At 42.9% G+C, this 18,492-nt stretch overlaps 1 protein-coding gene across 1 annotated transcript; it reads left to right on the forward strand.

Annotated features, from left to right (window-relative positions):
- Window positions 1–11,461: 11,461 nt before the first annotated feature.
- On the forward strand, window positions 11,462–14,921 carry LOC126041587 (uncharacterized). Its single transcript, XM_049807487.1, is given in 3 exon segments — window positions 11,462–11,695; window positions 12,201–13,604; window positions 14,028–14,921. Coding segments are annotated over 3 exon segments (2,532 nt in total).
- The last annotated feature ends 3,571 nt before the right edge of the window (window positions 14,922–18,492 follow it).

Raw genomic sequence — 18,492 nt, forward strand, 5'->3', positions numbered from 1 at the left:
TACAAAAAAGTTTGATAAAATTGTCAGCCCAAATAGATACATCCTTTATTAAGTGCTTGTGTGTTTCTAATTAATTTATGCTTCCTTGCAAATACATTATTAGGATGACAAATACTAATGTAAATACCTTTACAGTATGAAAACTAGTGACCACAGTGACCAATATTATTGACAATATTTAGGTTCATATCTTACACAGATTATAGTGAATTTAATATCCAAATATTTTTAAGATCCTATTTTAGGGTCTTGGCTCATTGACAGAATAGGGTGTATACTTTTGAAACATTGTTATAGATATAAGAATATATGGAAGTAAATTCCTCATTAAGACCCTCAAGGAGGGATGAAATGCAAGCTACAATCCTGTTGGAAACTGTAATCAGAGTCTAAGAAAAAAAAAATCATTTATCTGTGAAAGTTAAAGTTGGTAAGGGAGGGAATACTGTTTTGCTTCTCATGTTATAGCTTCTCTTATTTCAGAAGGTGTTAGTTATTGCCAAAGAGCTATAAAGCAAGAAAACCAGGAAAACACCAAGAGAACCAGGAAAAAACAATTACTCTAACTACTGAGTGCAAGTAGCCATAATCATTCTGCATAGGCAGTTATCAATCTGTGTGGAAGGACTCTTTGCAAACATACTAGTCTCCTTAAAAATATAATTAATAATCAACAGTTCTACAGAGTTCATGAAAATATTTCTGTGAAAGAGTCAAGGAAATAAAATGCATTAGGATATATGAACTATAAAAAGTCCACAGATGCAGCTTCTTTGTAAAGTGTACTGCAATTATAGTTCTGTTAGTGTGTTCATAATAATTCTGTATTTATTGCAAAGCAGGAGTTTCTAGCTTAACCAAATGATCATTTAGAGACATAGAGGGCTGGGGGTTGGTTTTTAGTCTCCCTGCAAGCCTGAAGAGAGAGTCATGTAATCTACTATTGAACTATGTCAGAAAATGACGATGTCACGTGACAAATAAACAACATAACATCTAACATGAAAAGAAGCTGATGACTTTTTTTTTTTTTTTTTTTTACATAGTTTGTTACAGGACCTCAAGGAAATAAGTGAAAGTTTGTAATTTTGAAAGCAACAGCTATTTCATAAAGGAGACTTCATGCTGAGTATACAAAGCAGAATTTCTGTTGCTTAAGAACTGAGGACACTGTAAAAGACATATAATTTTGGAAATTAAATATTGTACAGTCCAAGGCATACACTGATAGCTATGCTGTTTTTTAAGGCCAAAGTAATAAGGAAAACAATAAACCATTGAAGCTAGGTCTGAAGAGAACCTGTGTTATTATGTGGTTCCTTGTAATCAATTTTCCTCTTGGGTACTAAGCTAATAATACAGCAAAACTCCGGTATTTCAGAAGGTCCGCCCTTGCTAAATTTTCATATATGTGTGCACTAGGCAAATGGTTTCTGTATGTTACTGGCAAGATTATCAGTAAAACATTTCTTGAGTTCAAATCAAGTGATGTGCAAAAAGGCTGCATCCCTATTAGATTGTTTTGATGATGGATAACTTGGATCTAAGAAATTTTTGTTACTACTGGTTTCTATTTTGATATAGTGACATATGTTTGAAAAAGTGCATTTAGATTTGGCCAAATACATGTAGAATACTGGTCTTCCTATGAAGATAACAGTCCTGACACCTTTATTTATCTACCTCCCTCTTGTGTATCCTAAACTTACAAGACTAGACTTCAGCATTTTTCAAACTTTTCAGCGTTATCATCTTAGAAAAATATGTACTAGGGAAAAAATAATAATATTATCTTAGATAGGAAGAATTTTTCCTGCCAAAGCAATTTTCATATGCTTTTTTTTTCCCCAGAGAGGGGAATGTTGAGTCATTGAAATAATCCTGACCATCTAAAAGAAAGTAAATGATGATAAAAGTCACAATGTAGCATGAAATATTTTCCTCCATAATTAATTCTTTTCCCTTGAGCTTTGGCACTGTTTCACACTTGTCTGTTTTACCAGCTGACTTACTTTTAACCTACAAACTAGATAAATGTATTCCACTGACCTCCAGAAATATCCTTTTTATGTATGCTTCTTTTGGTCTTTATTCCTCTCTACTAATCAGCCCTTTCTACTTTCACTATTTTTTAATTTTTTTGTGTCACACATAAAAATTCACACATGGAAACGTATTTATACGAAAATATTTGTTTACCTAGAGGTAAAAGAAAAATGCATTTTACGGCTTTCAGTCAATTACACTAACTAGCCACCTGGTGGCATTAGCCACTAAGTAAAATAAGGTTTTCCACTCGGCAACACAGAAACCTTTCATTTGTATCTCTATTCTGACACATCAACAGCTGATGTATGCTCACAATAGCTTTCTACCAAAATGTGTATCTACTTGAAAAGAATTTTTCCAAAAAAATACTTCCTTGCTTATCTGAAATGAAAGAATTAAGTTTGGTTCCCTGATACCAATTTGAGCCAAGTCTGTATAGGTGCTATAATACAATGACAACCTGCCACTTTTCTGAGAAAGTGTCCACTTAATTCAGTGCACAGCACAATTAAATCAATGGATGAAGGACTGCAGTAAAATCATTTTAGCCACTTCAAGAGATGTGGGCCATCACTTTATCTGATGCACACTATTGAAGTTTTACCTGCTAAAAGTACTGAATTATTAACTTCATTGAGTTTTCTATATTTTTCACCATTTCTGTGGTGCTTTTTAAAATTATTAAGTTTATTATATCAGTGAGATGTAATGAGAGCCTATTATACCATTTGACAGGGAACAAAGAGCTTGCTGGCAAAAGCATTGCCCTGCAAGTGCTTCTGTTTAGGGCACTTTAGACCTGATAACACAATTTGTAATGTGAAACTACAAGATTAATTGAAACAGGTTAATCAGTTTCTTTGCCAGCCAATCTCACTTCCAGCTCTGCCCCACAATTTTTTTTCCTCTTCCCTTTCACTAGGACTAGGAACTAATTTTCCCACTCTTTCATTTCATCTCAGAGGTCCTTTCACAGACAACCCATTTACAGTTTTTCACCTTTTTCTCAGCAGCTCTCAATTTGTCTTCTTCATGGCTTATAAATGCATTATTTGTTCAGACCTGGTAAGTCTGTGGGTTTTGTAGTTGCTCTGAGTTCAAGCACAAGCAATCATTCTGTAGGGATGATTGTTCAATGCTGTTAGGTGTAGCAACATGCTAGTTAGTATATGTACAATACCACTGTGGGGGAACCATGTGGTGATGTTTGGGTATGCTCATAGGAATGCTTGCAGGGATTTTAGCTCTTACAAAAGCTAACAAACTGGTCAGACTACAACAGAGCTGGTAAAAGGCATATCCAACATAGGAGAGTTGTGAGACAAATAAGAGAGAGAAGATTGTTTCATACAATCTTTCAAGTCCTGTAAGCAGCAATCCTCACTTGATGAGTACAGGGGAATATCAAATGAGGTGTAAAGAGACCCAGTCCAGAGATGTTAAGGAAAGCTGCATCCTGCAGAGCCAGGCTAGTACATAGTCTCTGTGCAAGCTGGTACCTCCAAGGAAGTTCCATACTTTGAGGGAACTCACTGCACAGCACCTGTAGTGGCCTAACAAATATGTCACTGACATACTTGGAGCCAGAATATCAATACTGTGCTACTGTATGAGACTGATTGCTCCACCAACAAGAATCCAGCTGGAATGGAGAGCCAGTGGTTTGCACAGAGGTAAGATACTATAAAAAGCTGGGCAGCAGCAGCAGTTTGTCCCAATGTACAACAATAATTCCTAGCTCCTGTGAGTTCACGTAGGAGCTGCTGCCCAGTTATGGACAAGCTACTTCTGATCAGGAATCCTAAGCTCAAAGTCATGGCTAACCAAAAGATCTGACAATATCAATATGACAAATGCTAAATAAGGACTTGAATTTCCAGTAGACACATTTGGTGATGGTTCAACTGTAAATGTTTAATTAGGTGCACTGATTGCTATACAGCAAAAGAAGATTTGTCAGTCTGAATTTTAGCTTTGTAGCATTCTAGTGCAAACCACTTTTGCATCATCTTCCCTGCTCGTATTTAACTTGGTGGTAGAATGCAAAAACTGGTTGAAAAGTGTCTTGGAACTGAAAGTGATTTGGCAATAAGAAATCAGGAATTTGCTCCAAGGCATGAAAATGAAGAAGAGATGAAAATTATCATTTAAAACAAACAGTTGCTGTAGTCAAAATTTTATTTGGACCTCTTTAAAGATAAATGCATTGAATTTTACAATTTTCTATTAAAAATTAATAGCAGTCCAGCTTTATACAGAAGTGAAAGCAGAAAGCATTGATTGTTTGAGGCCACACAGGAAAAGAATGGCCAAACTGGGATTAAAAAAAACAAAAATGTTTCAGCAATCCAAAAATTCATGATGACACCAGGTTCATCTTTGAAAGGTCAAACCAACACTACCAAGTAACTAGAGGAAAGGGGATTTACATGTTCAGTAACAACAAACTGTATAGGCTAGTGTCCTAGCCTCTCCATCTCATTTGATTTGTTACTTACATAGACATTTTTATTCAAGCCTACTATTTATTCACTGTCTATTAGGCTATTGCAATCTGTTTAGCTACTTAGAAGGGATTTTTTAAAAAAATAGGCTACAAGGTGATTACTTCAATGTTCTGACCAATATTTTCTCTCAATACTAGATTCTAATGTCCAAGGCCACAAGTAAATTCTTCCTGGGCACATAATGTGCCTAAGAACACCACTTGCTTTCAGCTGCTGATAGCAAAGCAAAGACTGCAGTCGATTCAAATTGCAGAGATACAGTTGTAAAGAAAAGGAGCTTTCCTTCAAAATCAGGGTTGCATTTCTGGATGAGATCTCCCCATTTGAAGACAAGAGCTAGCCAGAAGATTTGACACCTCTGAAGTTTCCTATTGTTTGAAGAGTGTTAATTCATGAATGTACAGGTAATGAGTGTGGGGCATTGAGAAAAACTGTGCTATCAATTTAAATTTTATGAAGTCTCATATCTCCTGCATACAAGCCAAAGGAATCTGCTATTCATTTTAGTTAGATGTTCAGTTAAGTTCTCTCTGTGGTAGTTGGCTTTTACTGTTGTTATTGGGAGCTATTGTTCTGTTATTAAAAAAAAAAGACTAGTCATGTAAGTACTCTCAGTTCCCTCACTGAAGAATTCTGGTATTAATATAGTTGAAAAAGCTGGAAAATTATTTCCTGATAATGACATTGATATGGTACCCAATCTTATTTTGAAGCAACTACTGATCTTTTCCTGCTGTGATATATCATATCACACACAGAAACTGTAAACAAGATAAAATGGCACTTGGAAATCCACCATTTAGATGCCACTGTAGCAAATGTCATGCATAATTGCTGTTGTCTGTGTCCTAAACAACATCAGCAATGCTAAATGGTAGCACTTGTGCATTGATGTTTTGCTGCTGTGGCTTCCATATACAGAATTAACACAGGCCCAAAGTCTGTAAGGGATGTGCCAGCATAAGAGGTGATGTTGACGGAGAAAAGATTAGAGCAGTCTGCTCTGCTTTCCGGATTAAACATCATCAAGGGACCTGCTATACTCATTCAGTATCTTTGTAAGAGTCATTTTTTTCATATTGAATTGAAGGCCAAAGAAATGATACTGTTCTAATTATAAAGTGATTAATAGTACGTAGGGAATTTTTTTGCTCTGTAGTGGATCAAGTCCTTTATTTAGACTGTTGACATCTGTTTTAGCTACAGTCACAAATGCTCAAAATAACTACTTCACGATTTGGAATAAGGAGTCTGTATGCTAGCTTGGTTTTCTAATGATTTTTGCCTTCAGAAACTTAGAAGTCCTTTTTCATAAACTCGTAAACGTTTCAAAACCTGTCTAAAAGCATAGTTTGGTGAGGATGTGGCAGTGTAAACCTAATAATTAGAGTAGGGTGAGTTTCCCTATTAATTAGGGAAAACAAAAGAGCCACATTTAAAAACTTAGTCTTCACCTTGACTTGGCAGCCTATTCACCGGCACAATAGTACTGGGGATCTGTGCTTTCCACGGACTGAACACCTCATGTCTCTCATTCCAGACATAGCCTATTTTCGAAATTCTGGCTCCTTCTCCACAATGAATATGCCAGCTCTGAAAGATGTTCCAGATCTTCATCTTTCCCATGCAGCCTATACACAGGCACAAGAGCATTGGGCATTTGTGCTTTTCCACAGACAGAACATCTAATCGTCATCGTCCTCGGCAGTAGCTCTTTTTAAAAAAGACAAACATCCGGCTCCTTCTCTTTCAAGGCTAGTGCCAGACCTGAAAGACATTGCTGGTCTTCATCTTCCCCGTGCAGCCTATTCATTGCAACAGCACAAGGGATCAGTACTTTCCCACAGACAGAACATCTCATGGTCCTCGGACTCACAGAAGCTCATTTCGAATTAGCATATCTCAGGCTCCTTCTCTGGCAAGGAAGGTAGCAACCCTGAAAGATGTTGCAGGCCTTCATCTTCCCTTTGCACCCTATTCACCGGCACAACAGCAGTGGGAATCTGTGCTTTCCACAGACGGAACATCTCAGGACTCTAATCCTTGCCAGAGCCTCTTTCCGACACGGCAAAAGTCCGGCTCCTTCTCCCACAGGGAATGTGCCAGGTGTGAAAGATGTTGCAGGTCTTCATCTTCCCTGTGCACCCTATTCACCGCAGAAACCGCACTGGGGATCAGTGCTTTCCACAGACAGAACATATCATAGCACTTCTTCTAGGCTGAGACTAATTTCGAAATGGTAAACGTCCGGCTGCTTTTCCCGCAAGGAAGGTGGCAGCCCTGAAAGATATTGCAGGTCTTCATCTTCCCGGAGCACCCTATTCATTGCCACAACAGCCCTGGGGATCTGTGCTTTCCACAGACTCAACATCTCACGGCTCTCATCCTCCGCAGAGCATCTTTCCGAAAAGGCAAACGTCTGGCTCCTTCTCCCACAGGGAATGTGCCAGCTCTGAAAGATGTTGCAGGTCGTCATCTTACCAGTGCAGCCTATTCACAGGCACAACAGCAGTGGGCATCTCTGCTTACCACAGGCGGAACATCTCCCAGCACTTGTTTTAGGCCCAGCCTAATTTAGGAATGGTAAACGTTTGGCTGCTTTTCCCGCAAGGAAGGAGGCAGCCCTGAACGATCTTGCAGGTCTTCATCTTCCCCCTGCACCCTATTCACAGGCAAGACAGCACTGGGGATCAGTGCTTGAACAAACTGAGTATTTCAGGACTCTCGTCCTCGGCAGAGCCTCTTTCTGAAAAGGCAAATGTCCGGCTCCTTCTCGCACAGGGAATGTGCCAGCCCTGAAAGATGTTGCAGGTCTTCATCTTCCCCGTGCAACCTCTTCTCTGGCACAACAGCACTGGGCTTCTGAGATTTCCACACACGGAACATCTTATACCACTTGACCTAGGCCGAGCCTAATTTCAAAATGGTAATCATCTGGCTCCTTCTCCCACAGGGAATGTGCCTGGTCTGAAAGATGTTGCAGGTCTTCATCTTCCCCGTGCACCCTATTCACCCGAACAACAGCACTGGAGATATGTGCTTTCTGCCGCGATTGAGAGATGGGACACAGCTTGATGCAAGCAAAATGTCGATTTTATTATGATTCTTCACATACATTTATACTAGTTCAGGCTAGCGTGTTCTAAGCTGATTGGTCCAAATTCTACGTTAAGCATTTACAGATACATTAATCATTCACAGATTGGCTAATGCTAAAGGAATTTTTTAAACATTTACTTCTTCTATTTACAGCAATCTATCTTGAGCAAGAACAATAGTTCCTCTTCTACAGGGTGATTGTTTTAAAGTCTCACCAGCTCACAATCCTCTGTACAAACATAGAGTGAGCAGTCTTTGTCTCTTATAATCAAAGTTCTTATCCTATCTTTCCCAGGGCCTATGGTCGACAAGTTCTAGCACACCTCCTTCTATCAATTTAGCAGTGCTGGGGGTTTTACTGACACCAGACAAATTCTGTCCCACATCTCCCCCTTCCTGTTGCACAATAAGAACTCTTCTTATGGAGCGTGCTATCAATCCTTGTAAGCATTGTAACAAACACGGCAAAAAAAGTAACAAGAGAACAAAGACAGCCAAAGCATACACAATTATTTTCACAAAACTCCTTAACCACCCCGACAATCCCCATCCTTCAAAAAGTTGGTCTAACCAATCCCAACTGTCGCTTTGTCGAAGCTTAGAGACTCCAGCTTTAAGCTGCTGGATGCTAGCTTGAATAGATTCCAAATGGTCTGAGAGATTCATACAACACATACCCTCAAATTCCTCACAGCCATGTCCTTGTGCCAAAATCACAAAATCTATAGCAGCTCTATTTTGCAAGGTAGCATGGCGCACACTATCTACATCTAATAAAAGACCAGATAGCGCATTACTAGTAGCATTCGTTTGTTTAGCAAGCCAGCAGCCAAGCTTATCTAAAGTCGCTAATGCTCTTGCAGCAGCAGCCCCGGGTAATAAGAGAGAGGTAACAAAGCGTTGGCTAAAAGACCAAAACTCCACATTGTCATCACAATTGGGGGTATATGTATGGACACCACGCCTTGCCAGCGTTCAGTCCCTGTTGTCCTGGTCCTCCTCAGGAGATTCACCAGTCTGTTGCTCGAAAGACTGGTCCGGAGCAACACTGGATGATTGTGGTAGGGATTCACAGAAAGGTCGTACACTCTTTGCCAGGATCCATCGGGGGCCTTTCTCTGTAGAGACACAAGCATAGCCTCTGCCCCATGTGATAAGGGGATACGGTCCCATGACTTTACCTGTTTCTGGATCACGGACCAACACTGCGGCCTTAACTCGCGTCTCAAGTGAAGCATTCGTGTTAAAATGTCGGACTATTGGAGGGTTGCTATCTAATAAAGAGCAATTCAAAAAATTAAAAACATACAAAGCTTTCTGTAGACGTTCCTCAGGAGTTGCAGTCCCTACTCCCCCTTTTTGTTGTTGTAACAAACGTTTCAAAGATTGGTGAGAGCGTTCAATCAGGGATTGACCTGTAGGGGAATGAGGGATGCCAGTAATGTGGGTCACCCCCCAAGAGTCAAAAAAAGTTTTTGTTGCGGCCGAGACATATGCAGGGCCATTGTCCGTTTTTATTTGAGGGGTATGTCCAGGGTGGCAAAAGCACGCATCAAATGTTTTTGAACATCACGCGATTTCTCCCCTGTGTGGCAAGAAGCAAACAAAGCGCTTGAAAAGGTGTCAATAGAGGAATGGATATATTTCAATTTACCAAACTCCGGATAATGCGTAACGTCTGTTTGCCACAGTTGCAGGCTCTGCAGTCCTCTGGGATTGACTTCTTCTGCTATTGACAGGAAAGAATGTCTTTGACAGTCAGGACATACAGCAATAATATTAGACGCTTGTTGGGAGGTAAGCCCAAACTGCTGTTTGAGACCTCCAGCATTCTGGTGAAAAAAGGAATAGCTGAGTTTTGCCTGTGCTATACGATCTGGCAGTATTTGTACTGGTAATGTCAGCAAATCAGCTCGTCGATTCCCTTCTGTAATAAAACCAGGCAAAGAAGTATGTGCCCTGACATGCATGATAAAATAGGGATGAGGGCGCAAATCTAAAAGAAAAATGAGCTCTTGTAATAAAGCAAATAAGTCAGAATGCGAGATATCACGCAGTACAGATGTTTCAGCTCATTCAACAATTCCTGCAACATAATCAGAATCAGTAATTATATTAAGCGGTATAGACCATCTCCGGAAAGCTCGAACGACAGCAGTCAATTCTACTATCTGAGGAGAACCGGGGACGGTTTCTATGTCTGAGTCCCTTTGCCTTTGCTGGTTATCCCAACATAAGATGACTGATTTATGTGATTTCCTGGACCTGTCCGTAAATACAGTGAGAGCTTGTAATGGTAAATCACTCCTTTTTGGTTTGGGTATCAGGGAAAAATCACTATTAAACAGCTTATGTGGAGGTGGGTGAGATGTAAGTTGACCCGTATAGCCTGCCAATGCCATACTAAAGGCATCTGATTGCTGATAAAGCCACTGTAAGTATATGTTTGTCACTGGTAAACAAATATATACAAAATCTACTCCTGATAACGTTAGCAAGCATTGCCTAGCTTTAATGATCAAAAAGGAAAACATGTTGTGTCAGGATAGTTTTCGTAGGTTGGTTTGACAGGAAAACCCATTCGATAATTAACAGTGGGTCTGGTTTCTGAGGATCCCATTGAAACATTAGGGCATGAGGCTGTTCAGCAGGGTTCAAAATAATTAGATAAAAAGGTAACTCAGGAGCCCAGCGATGTACTTGCCTATGAGCAATTGCTGTGGCAATTTTTTGCAAAGAGTCAATAGCCTCTGGGCCAAGGCTGCGGGGGGAACTCAAGTCAGTGCTTCCTTTTAACAGTTCAAATAGAGGACCTAAGTCTGCATTGGAAATTCCCAACAGCGATCAGACCCAATTGATTGTTCCCAGCAATTTTTGCATATCATGCAAGTTTTTTATATCTGTCTGTATCTGTAAAGCTTAAGGAACTATAGTTTGAGCCCTTATGCGCCAGCCCAAATATTTCCACGGTGGTATTTTCTGAATTTTTTCTGGCGCGATACAGAGGCCTGCCGAACTAACGGCAGCCGTGACAAGGGCTACAGCTTTCTCCATGACCTCGTGATGTTGTGCAGCTACCAGGATGTCATCCATATAGTGGTACAGTAAGACACTGGACATTGCGGTCCTAACAGGACTAAGCACTTTAGCTACATATCATTGACATATCGTGGGGCTATTTTTCATTCCTTGTGGCAGTACAACCTACTGGTATCTTTGCAACGGGGCTTGCATGTTGACGCTTGGAACTGAAAAAGCAAATTTAGGAGCATCATTTGGATGCAGGGGGATATTAAAAAAACAGTCTTTGAGGTCAATAACAGTTAAATGCCAGTCTCGAGGAATCGTAGTGGGGGATGGGAGTCCAGGTTGTAGGGCTCCCATGTCTTCCATAGCGTCATTAATTTTTCTAAGGTCACGGAGCAAGCGCCACTTGCCAGTTTTTTTCTTAATAACAAAAATAGGTGAATTCCAGGGGCTAGTAGAAGGCACAATGTGTCCTTTCATTAACTGTTCCGTGACTAATTCTTGGAGGGCGCAAACTTTTCCAGTGGTAGGGGCCATTGATCTACCCAAATAGGGGTATTGGTTTTCCAGGTTAATCTTTGGGTGTCGCGCACTTCAATGGCCTGTAAGAGACTGTGTTGGCTTCTGCTGGCTCGACATCGCTGCTGCCTCGACATCCTGTTGTTGTAGGGGAGTGCGCACAAGACGTCCCCAAAGAAAGCCACCACATCCGTGCCTGCCGAGCTGTGCCTGCCTACAAGCAAGGTGAGAAACCACCACGAGCACCTGGGCATGCGCCCATGGAGGAACTGGGGGCGGCACACAGGATAATGAGTTCTGAAGAAAGAGGTGGACCTTTCGAAGAAGTAATGGGGGACTGGGACGATAAAAGAACTGCGTACTCCCCTCTCGCGTGCGCGCGTGTGGACAGCCTGGACTTGGAAACTATCCGAAAGACTGTAACAGAAGGACCTGACCCTCCAACATCGGCATCGGAACCGGTTCAGCAGGACGTTGCTGGATTCGTGGTGGTGGTAACTAGTCTCGCTATCTCTCTCTCTCCCGTTCTCTTGCTTCTTAGGTCTGCCTTTCCCTTTCTTCCTTCCTCACTTTGTTCTATCGCAGTTGTTGGTTGTTGTAGGAAATAAAAGTTATAAGGTTGTACAGCATTTGACCTCGTTTGTGTCTTAATCTCGCTCTCGGGAATATTTAACAACCCTCCCCGATATTGGATCGGGACATTTTAATTGGTGTCAGAAGTGGGATCCCTAGAGATGAGAGTGCTGTACCAATTCGTTGTTGAAGTTTTGTGTTAGTGTGTGGCTTTGAGGTTTTGCTCTTGAGAGTGAGAAGGGCGGAAATCCGGAACTATTGTGAGACCCTCTCAAGACGTTGCCCTCTTCTAGTGGTGTTGATCTGTGACTGGATAGTGTGCCCTTCTGAGAGGGAGACCCTCTTAGAACGCCGACCTCTTGACTTGCATTAGAGAAAATGGATGCTCGGGAAACTGTTGGTGTGTGCGATTTTGTGCCCTCGCAGGTTGAAGGAATAGAAAAACTATATGATCTTTTAGTGGACTACTGATCTTGCCCCTCAGTCCAGGGACAAGATTGGGTGAAAAACCACTGGTTTCAACCACAGAGTGTGGTGGATCAGGTAAGAATCTTACAGAAGGAAGCTAAGGTTAAGAAAGGAAAGGGAAAAGCTATAATTGGTGCGGTGCTGGGAGCGAGTCTGGCAGCCGCGATGGAAGAGAGGAAGCAGAAGTCTGGTCAAGATGATATGATCAGAAGTCTGCAGGAAGAGTTGCAAGAAAGTAAACAGTCTCTGGAGGAGGAAAGGAACCTTGTTAAGGTTTTAACAAGAGAATTGAAGAAGTACATGATGAGAGAGGCAGAGAGAGAGACGGAGGTAGAGACGCTGCCTGTGGAAAAAAGGACACAGCAAATCTATCCTCAGGGGGATTTGCAAAGGGCAAAGAAGACGGTAGAGAGCCCTCCCCATGTGTGTCCAGTGATTAAAACAGAGTATGTGTATGAGGACAGTAGCGATGACCGTCCCCAGGTTATCATTAAAGAAGCCTCATACACAGCAACTGAATTGGCAAAATTGAGGAAGGATTTTTCAAGGATGGCAAAGGAATCTGAGACAGAGTATGTGTGGAGAGTGTCTTTGACAGGAGGAGATGGAATCTTATTGTCAGAGCAAGAAGCAGAAGGATATTGGGGTCCAGGTGTGTTTCTAACAACTGGCGATCACCGGGCCCGATGGTCACTGACTGCGTACTGGGCTGGAGGCCTGAACCCCATGGAAAGGGGAGATCCCCTTGCCATAACCGGTACGGTGGATCAGCTGGTAGAAAGTGTGCAAAAGGCGGCATGCATCCAGATGATGTATGACCGGGAGCTCAAGCCCCATCAGGGCTCCCCGATGATGCTGCCTGTGGACCCAGAGAGGATGAGCACCCTAATACGGGGGCTCCCTGACTCTCTGAGACCAATTGGGATCCAACTGCGAGGGACAATTCTAAATACCCTCAATGGAGAAAGGACTAGGTCCACTCCGGAGGGGAGAATGTCCCACGACCATCGGCGGCCAGGGATAAAAGTGTGGACATGGGGAGAGGTAGCTCAGGAATTGATTGATTTTGAGAGAAAATTTGGCCGTGTTAGTGGGCCATCTCAAAGAACTGAAAACAAGATTGTACGGCTACTTAGTGGGCGGCTATTAGCCCCTGGAAGACAGCAGCCCCTAAGTCGACAGGCACTGTGGCAACTAGGGCTTCAGAAAGGCATTCACCGGGACTTGATGGATAGGCTCTCGACCCAAAGATTGGAAGAGCTTGTGCAGAACTGGTCAGGGCAAAAGGCCGTCTCCAAACCAACTCCTAGTGCCCCACCCTTGATAAACCCTGAGAATGAGTTGACTAAGGAGGAGAAGTTGGTGGGAAACTTAGATCCTCTGCTCCCAGAAGGTGAGGGGGGAGACGGAGGGTGAATGTTTGTTAGGCAACTCACCTGCAATACAAAAGGAGATTCACTGATTACTATCGCTGTAGGACCAAAGAAAAGACCGGTGACCTTTTTAATTGATACTGGGGCACAAATTACTGCGCTAAGGCGGACTGAGGCAGAACAATGTGGGATTTTGGCCCCATCTAAAAATCTGATTGTCTTAAATGCTTTTGGGAAAACCCAATCTGTGCCCATGACTCCAGCAACCCTATGGTTACCAGGGGAAGAAAACCCAGTCAATACCATGGTGGCTGTAGGATCTTTCCAGATGAACCTTTTAGGTATAGATGTTTTGAAGGGTAGACAGTGGCGTGACACCCAGGGAAACTCATGGTCTTTCGGTGCCCCTCAGATTAGGCAGTTAGCTGAAACATCCAGCCTGGAGGTGCGTCCATTGCAAGAGGCATCTACCCTTCTCCCTTCCAAGCTGACAAATGTTAAACCCTATCCAGTGCCTCTAGGAGCAAGAGAAGGAATTACGCCAGTTCTGGAGGATTTAAAGAAACAAGGGGTTGTAGTTCCCATAAAAGCAGAGGACCAATATATACATGATGTGCTCATAGGAGGAAAGCAGGTAGAAGAAGTTAGAGAAGCCCAGAATGACATGTTGACAATTCCACCTGAGAAAATCCAAACCCCTTCAAGTGAGGTAAAGTTTTTAGGAATCTGGTGGAAGGGAGGCATGATCCCACCAGATACCCTTTCCTCTCTTGATCAGACCCAGATGCCAAAGTCAAAGAAAGACTTACAGCATGCACTAGAACTGCTTGTGTTTTGGAGAAAACACATTCCTGACTTCACAATTATTGCTAGACCCCTGTACGACTTGCTGCGAAAGAGAGCTCAGTGGGAATGGACTCAGGTCCATGACAAAGCTTTACAGTTGTTGGTGCTTGAAGCGAATGCCTATCAGGCCCTTGGTCCCATTCAGAAGGGCCCAGAGGGACCTGTTCGGCCCATTGGGTTTTATTCTTGCAGCTTTAAAGATGCCGAAAAAAGGTATACAACTTGGGAAAAGAGTCTATTTGTAGTTAGTTTAGCTCTGAGAGAAGCTGAGCGGACCATCCGGCAACAATCTATAGTGCTTAGACGTCCATTGAAAGTGATCAAAGCAGTTTTGGCAGGAACTCCACCCCCTCATGGGGTGGCCCAGAGAGCCTCTGTACAAAAGTGGTATGCACACATAGAACACTACTGTGGAATCTTCTCCGTATCAGAAGGAGCTGCAAAAGTGTTAAATATATAAGACGAGGTGAACTCAGATAGAGACACCTCCGAGCTTTTGCCTGTAATAGAAGTAGCTCCTCCGTTTTCTGGACAATTGCAAAATGTCTGGTTCACGGATGCCCCGTTGAAGCGAGAGGGAAAACTTTGGAAATATCGAGCTGTGGCACTTCGAATAGATACCGAGGAACAGATCATCACTGAAGGGATAGGCAGTGCACAAGTAGGAGAACTATTTGCTGTGTGGAGCGTCTTCCAGCACGAGGCTCAATCTGCTGCTTCTGTCTATATCTATACTGATTCTTATGCTGTGTTTAAGGGCTGCACTGAGTGGCTCCCATTCTGGGGACAAAATGGGTGGGAGGTCAATAGGATACCTGTATGGCAAAAGGAAAAATGGCAAGATATTCTTACCATTGCCAGACAAGGAAAATTTGCAGTAGCCTGGGTAGCATCTCACCAACCAGATGATGCCCCGGTGAGCCAATGGAATGCTAAAGTGGATGAGCTGGCCCGGCTAGCCCTCCTACAAAACTCCCAGATAGTGGAAAATTGGGAACGCCTGTTAGAATGGCTACATGTAAAGCGACAACATTCAAGAGTCAAAGACCTCTATTGTGAAGCACACACCCGAGGGTGGCCAGTTACCAGAGAAGAATGTAAAACCTGTGTGTCTTCCTGCGAACAGTGCCGCTTCCGTTTGGACAGACGCCCACTGGAGGGTGACCCCCTGCATTTGAGAGAGGCAAAAGATGCCTGTGGAAAAATTCATAAGATTGATACTAACCCGAGAAGCGAAGTTGTTCTTGTTTCACTTTCAGGAAGAAGCAAGCGACACAGACGTGCCCACAGAAGAAGAGAAGCAGACACGATGTTATTTCTAATTATGTTATGTTGGAGATTTACCTATGAAGGTGAAGGGAAGCCAATTCCCCCACCTCCCCTTATCCCATATGACTCCTATAAGGAGACCGAATCTGTTTTGTTAGAAACTAGCCCATGTCCCCATCCAAACATGGAGCGTTTGGGATGGTGATCCATGGTCTTGGTTACCTGGAGCACCATGGGTAAAACAGAAGCTGTTTTACCCGTTGTGTGCATTTGTCGCTTTGATGTTTGTGCCATGTGCTATTCCTTGTTTTATTCAACTAATCCAACATGTCGTATCAAATATGCAATTTGTGCCTGTTGCTTCGCCTGACGGTGTGAAGCAGGTTCGTGTCGTTCGCAAATCAAAACGCGCCACTGTATCAATTGTTTAGGTACATGTGCTCTGGGCTGGGGCGTGGAGCTGTGTGAGCACTCCTTCACGCGCAGGTTAGTCAGACCACCATTTTCTGGCTCCGTAGTTATCCAAAATGCATGCTTTTCTCATAATTAATTTTGCGTCAGTTGTTTTGTTAGCCCTCTATATATGTATGTCTTGGTCTTGTAGGTGTCCCGGATGGTTTTGGGACTTTGTGGCAGTTGTTTTGTTGACCTTTGCTGCGTTTTCCCTTGTTATATGTATGTGTTGGTTTTGTAAGGGACCGCACCAACCATCTTGTAACTGTACTTGTTCGTGTGGACCACCATCTTCTGCCCCTCCCCATTCCGACAGCGTAGGCCCGGACGGGGACATTTCTCAGTAGGTACTGTTATCATTGTTACTATCTTAATATGTGTTTAAATAGAGTAGTAGTTAACTATCATTTTGTAGAACTATTGTTTGTTTACTTTTGTATTGATCCCATTTTGGAAGAAGAGTTTAGGCCCAAGCGGCGCATGCATCTAAGGCGCATGCTGACTCCAACACCAACAGACCGCGTGGGCCGCGAGGACTGAGACCATTTTGTAGCATACTGCTGGCAAAATGACGGAGTATGACTACGTGTTCGCATTAATTCCAATTTATTATATAGCCTTTGCTTTGTTAGCAGTTATCTTAATAGTTCTCTTAATACTTCATGCGAACGGCCATAGTTTTTTTTGTTGACTCTCTGTAACCTTGAAACGTGTTTTGATATTGTAGAGTTAGTTAAGATTAGAATAACAGTTGATGTTAAGTAGATGTTGTTGTTTAATTGTTAAAATTGTTATGATAAGCATTGTAGTCTTTAGTATCATAAGAGTTAGCTAAATTCATAGGAGTTGATCGTTATGGTATTGTAGTAACATGGAATCCAAATCATCTTATCTTGACCCTTGGTTCTTGTTTTGTTGTATTATGGAAATCTGTTAAATCATTGTAGGAAATTAGCATGTAGCTTTTCCCTCTTTCTCTCTCTATACCTTTACTTTCTACGCCACCACGAGGACAGCAATGTCGAGCCACGGGGTGGATGTAAGAGACTGTGTTGGTTTCTGCTGACTCGACATCGCTGCTGCCTCGACATCCTGTTGTTGTAGGGGAGTGCGCACCAGACGTCCCCGAAGAAAGCCACCACATCCGTGCCTGCCGAGCTGTGCCTGCCTACAAGCAAGGTGAGAAACCACCATGAGCACCTGGGCATGCGCCCATGGAGGAACTGGGGGCGGCACACAGGATAATGAGTTCTGAAGAAAGAGGTGGACCTTTCGAAGAAGTAATGGGGGACTGGGACGATAAAAGAACTGCGTACTCCCCTCTCGCGTGCGCGCGTGTGGACAGCCTGGACTTGGAAACTATCCGAAAGACTGTAACAGAAGGACCTGACCCTCCAACATCGGCATCGGAACCGGTTCAGCAGGACGTTGCTGGATTCGTGGTGGTGGTAACTAGTCTCGCTATCTCTCTCTCTCCCGTTCTCTTGCTTCTTAGGTCTGCCTTTCCCTTTCTTCCTTCCTCACTTTGTTCTATCGCAGTTGTTGGTTGTTGTAGGAAATAAAAGTTGTAAGGTTGTACAGCATTTGACCTCGTTTGTGTCTTAATCTCGCTCTCGGGATCATTTAACAACCCTCCCTGATATTGGATCGGGACATGGCCCCACCTAAAAATGGGTCCGAATGGACATTCCCCACTGGGACAGTACATCATGCCCCCATAAAATCATGGGAACAAGCAGCACAAAAGGCTTAACGGAGGCTATATGCCCCTCCGGACCTTGAATTTGGATTAATTCCACACTTTGGCGGCTGCTGCCAGTTCCGCCGATTCCTGCCAATGTTTGGGAAACATTGGCCAGAGGCCACTGTGGGGGCCACTCAGCCAAAGATATTACTGTAACATCAGCCCCGGTATCAATAATCCCATTTAGCACTACTTGCTGTCCCCCACGAATAAGGGTGCATTGACATATATGTTGTTTCTGAGAGATAGACTGTACCCATAAAATTTGTGGGTTCCCCGTAGATCCGAACCCTCCCTGCCTTTGTTGGGGCTGACTAGGAACCGGGGAGTCCGTTCCCGTGGGAATTAGTATCAATTGCGCTATAAGGCTACCTTTCGGTACGGTGCAGGGAGGAAACGGGGTCCATGCCATAATTTTAATTTCATCAGTACTATCAGAATCAACAACCCCAGGTAACACAAAAAGCCCTGACAATGTGGTAGATGATCTTCCTAACAACAGCACTTGTGTTTTGGGGGGGCAAGGGTCCTGAAATATTTGTTGACAGCAAGTGAACTGAACAAT

Source organism: Accipiter gentilis, chromosome 8, assembly GCF_929443795.1.
Source record: "Accipiter gentilis chromosome 8, bAccGen1.1, whole genome shotgun sequence".
Classification (NCBI taxonomy): Eukaryota; Metazoa; Chordata; class Aves; order Accipitriformes; family Accipitridae; genus Astur; species Astur gentilis.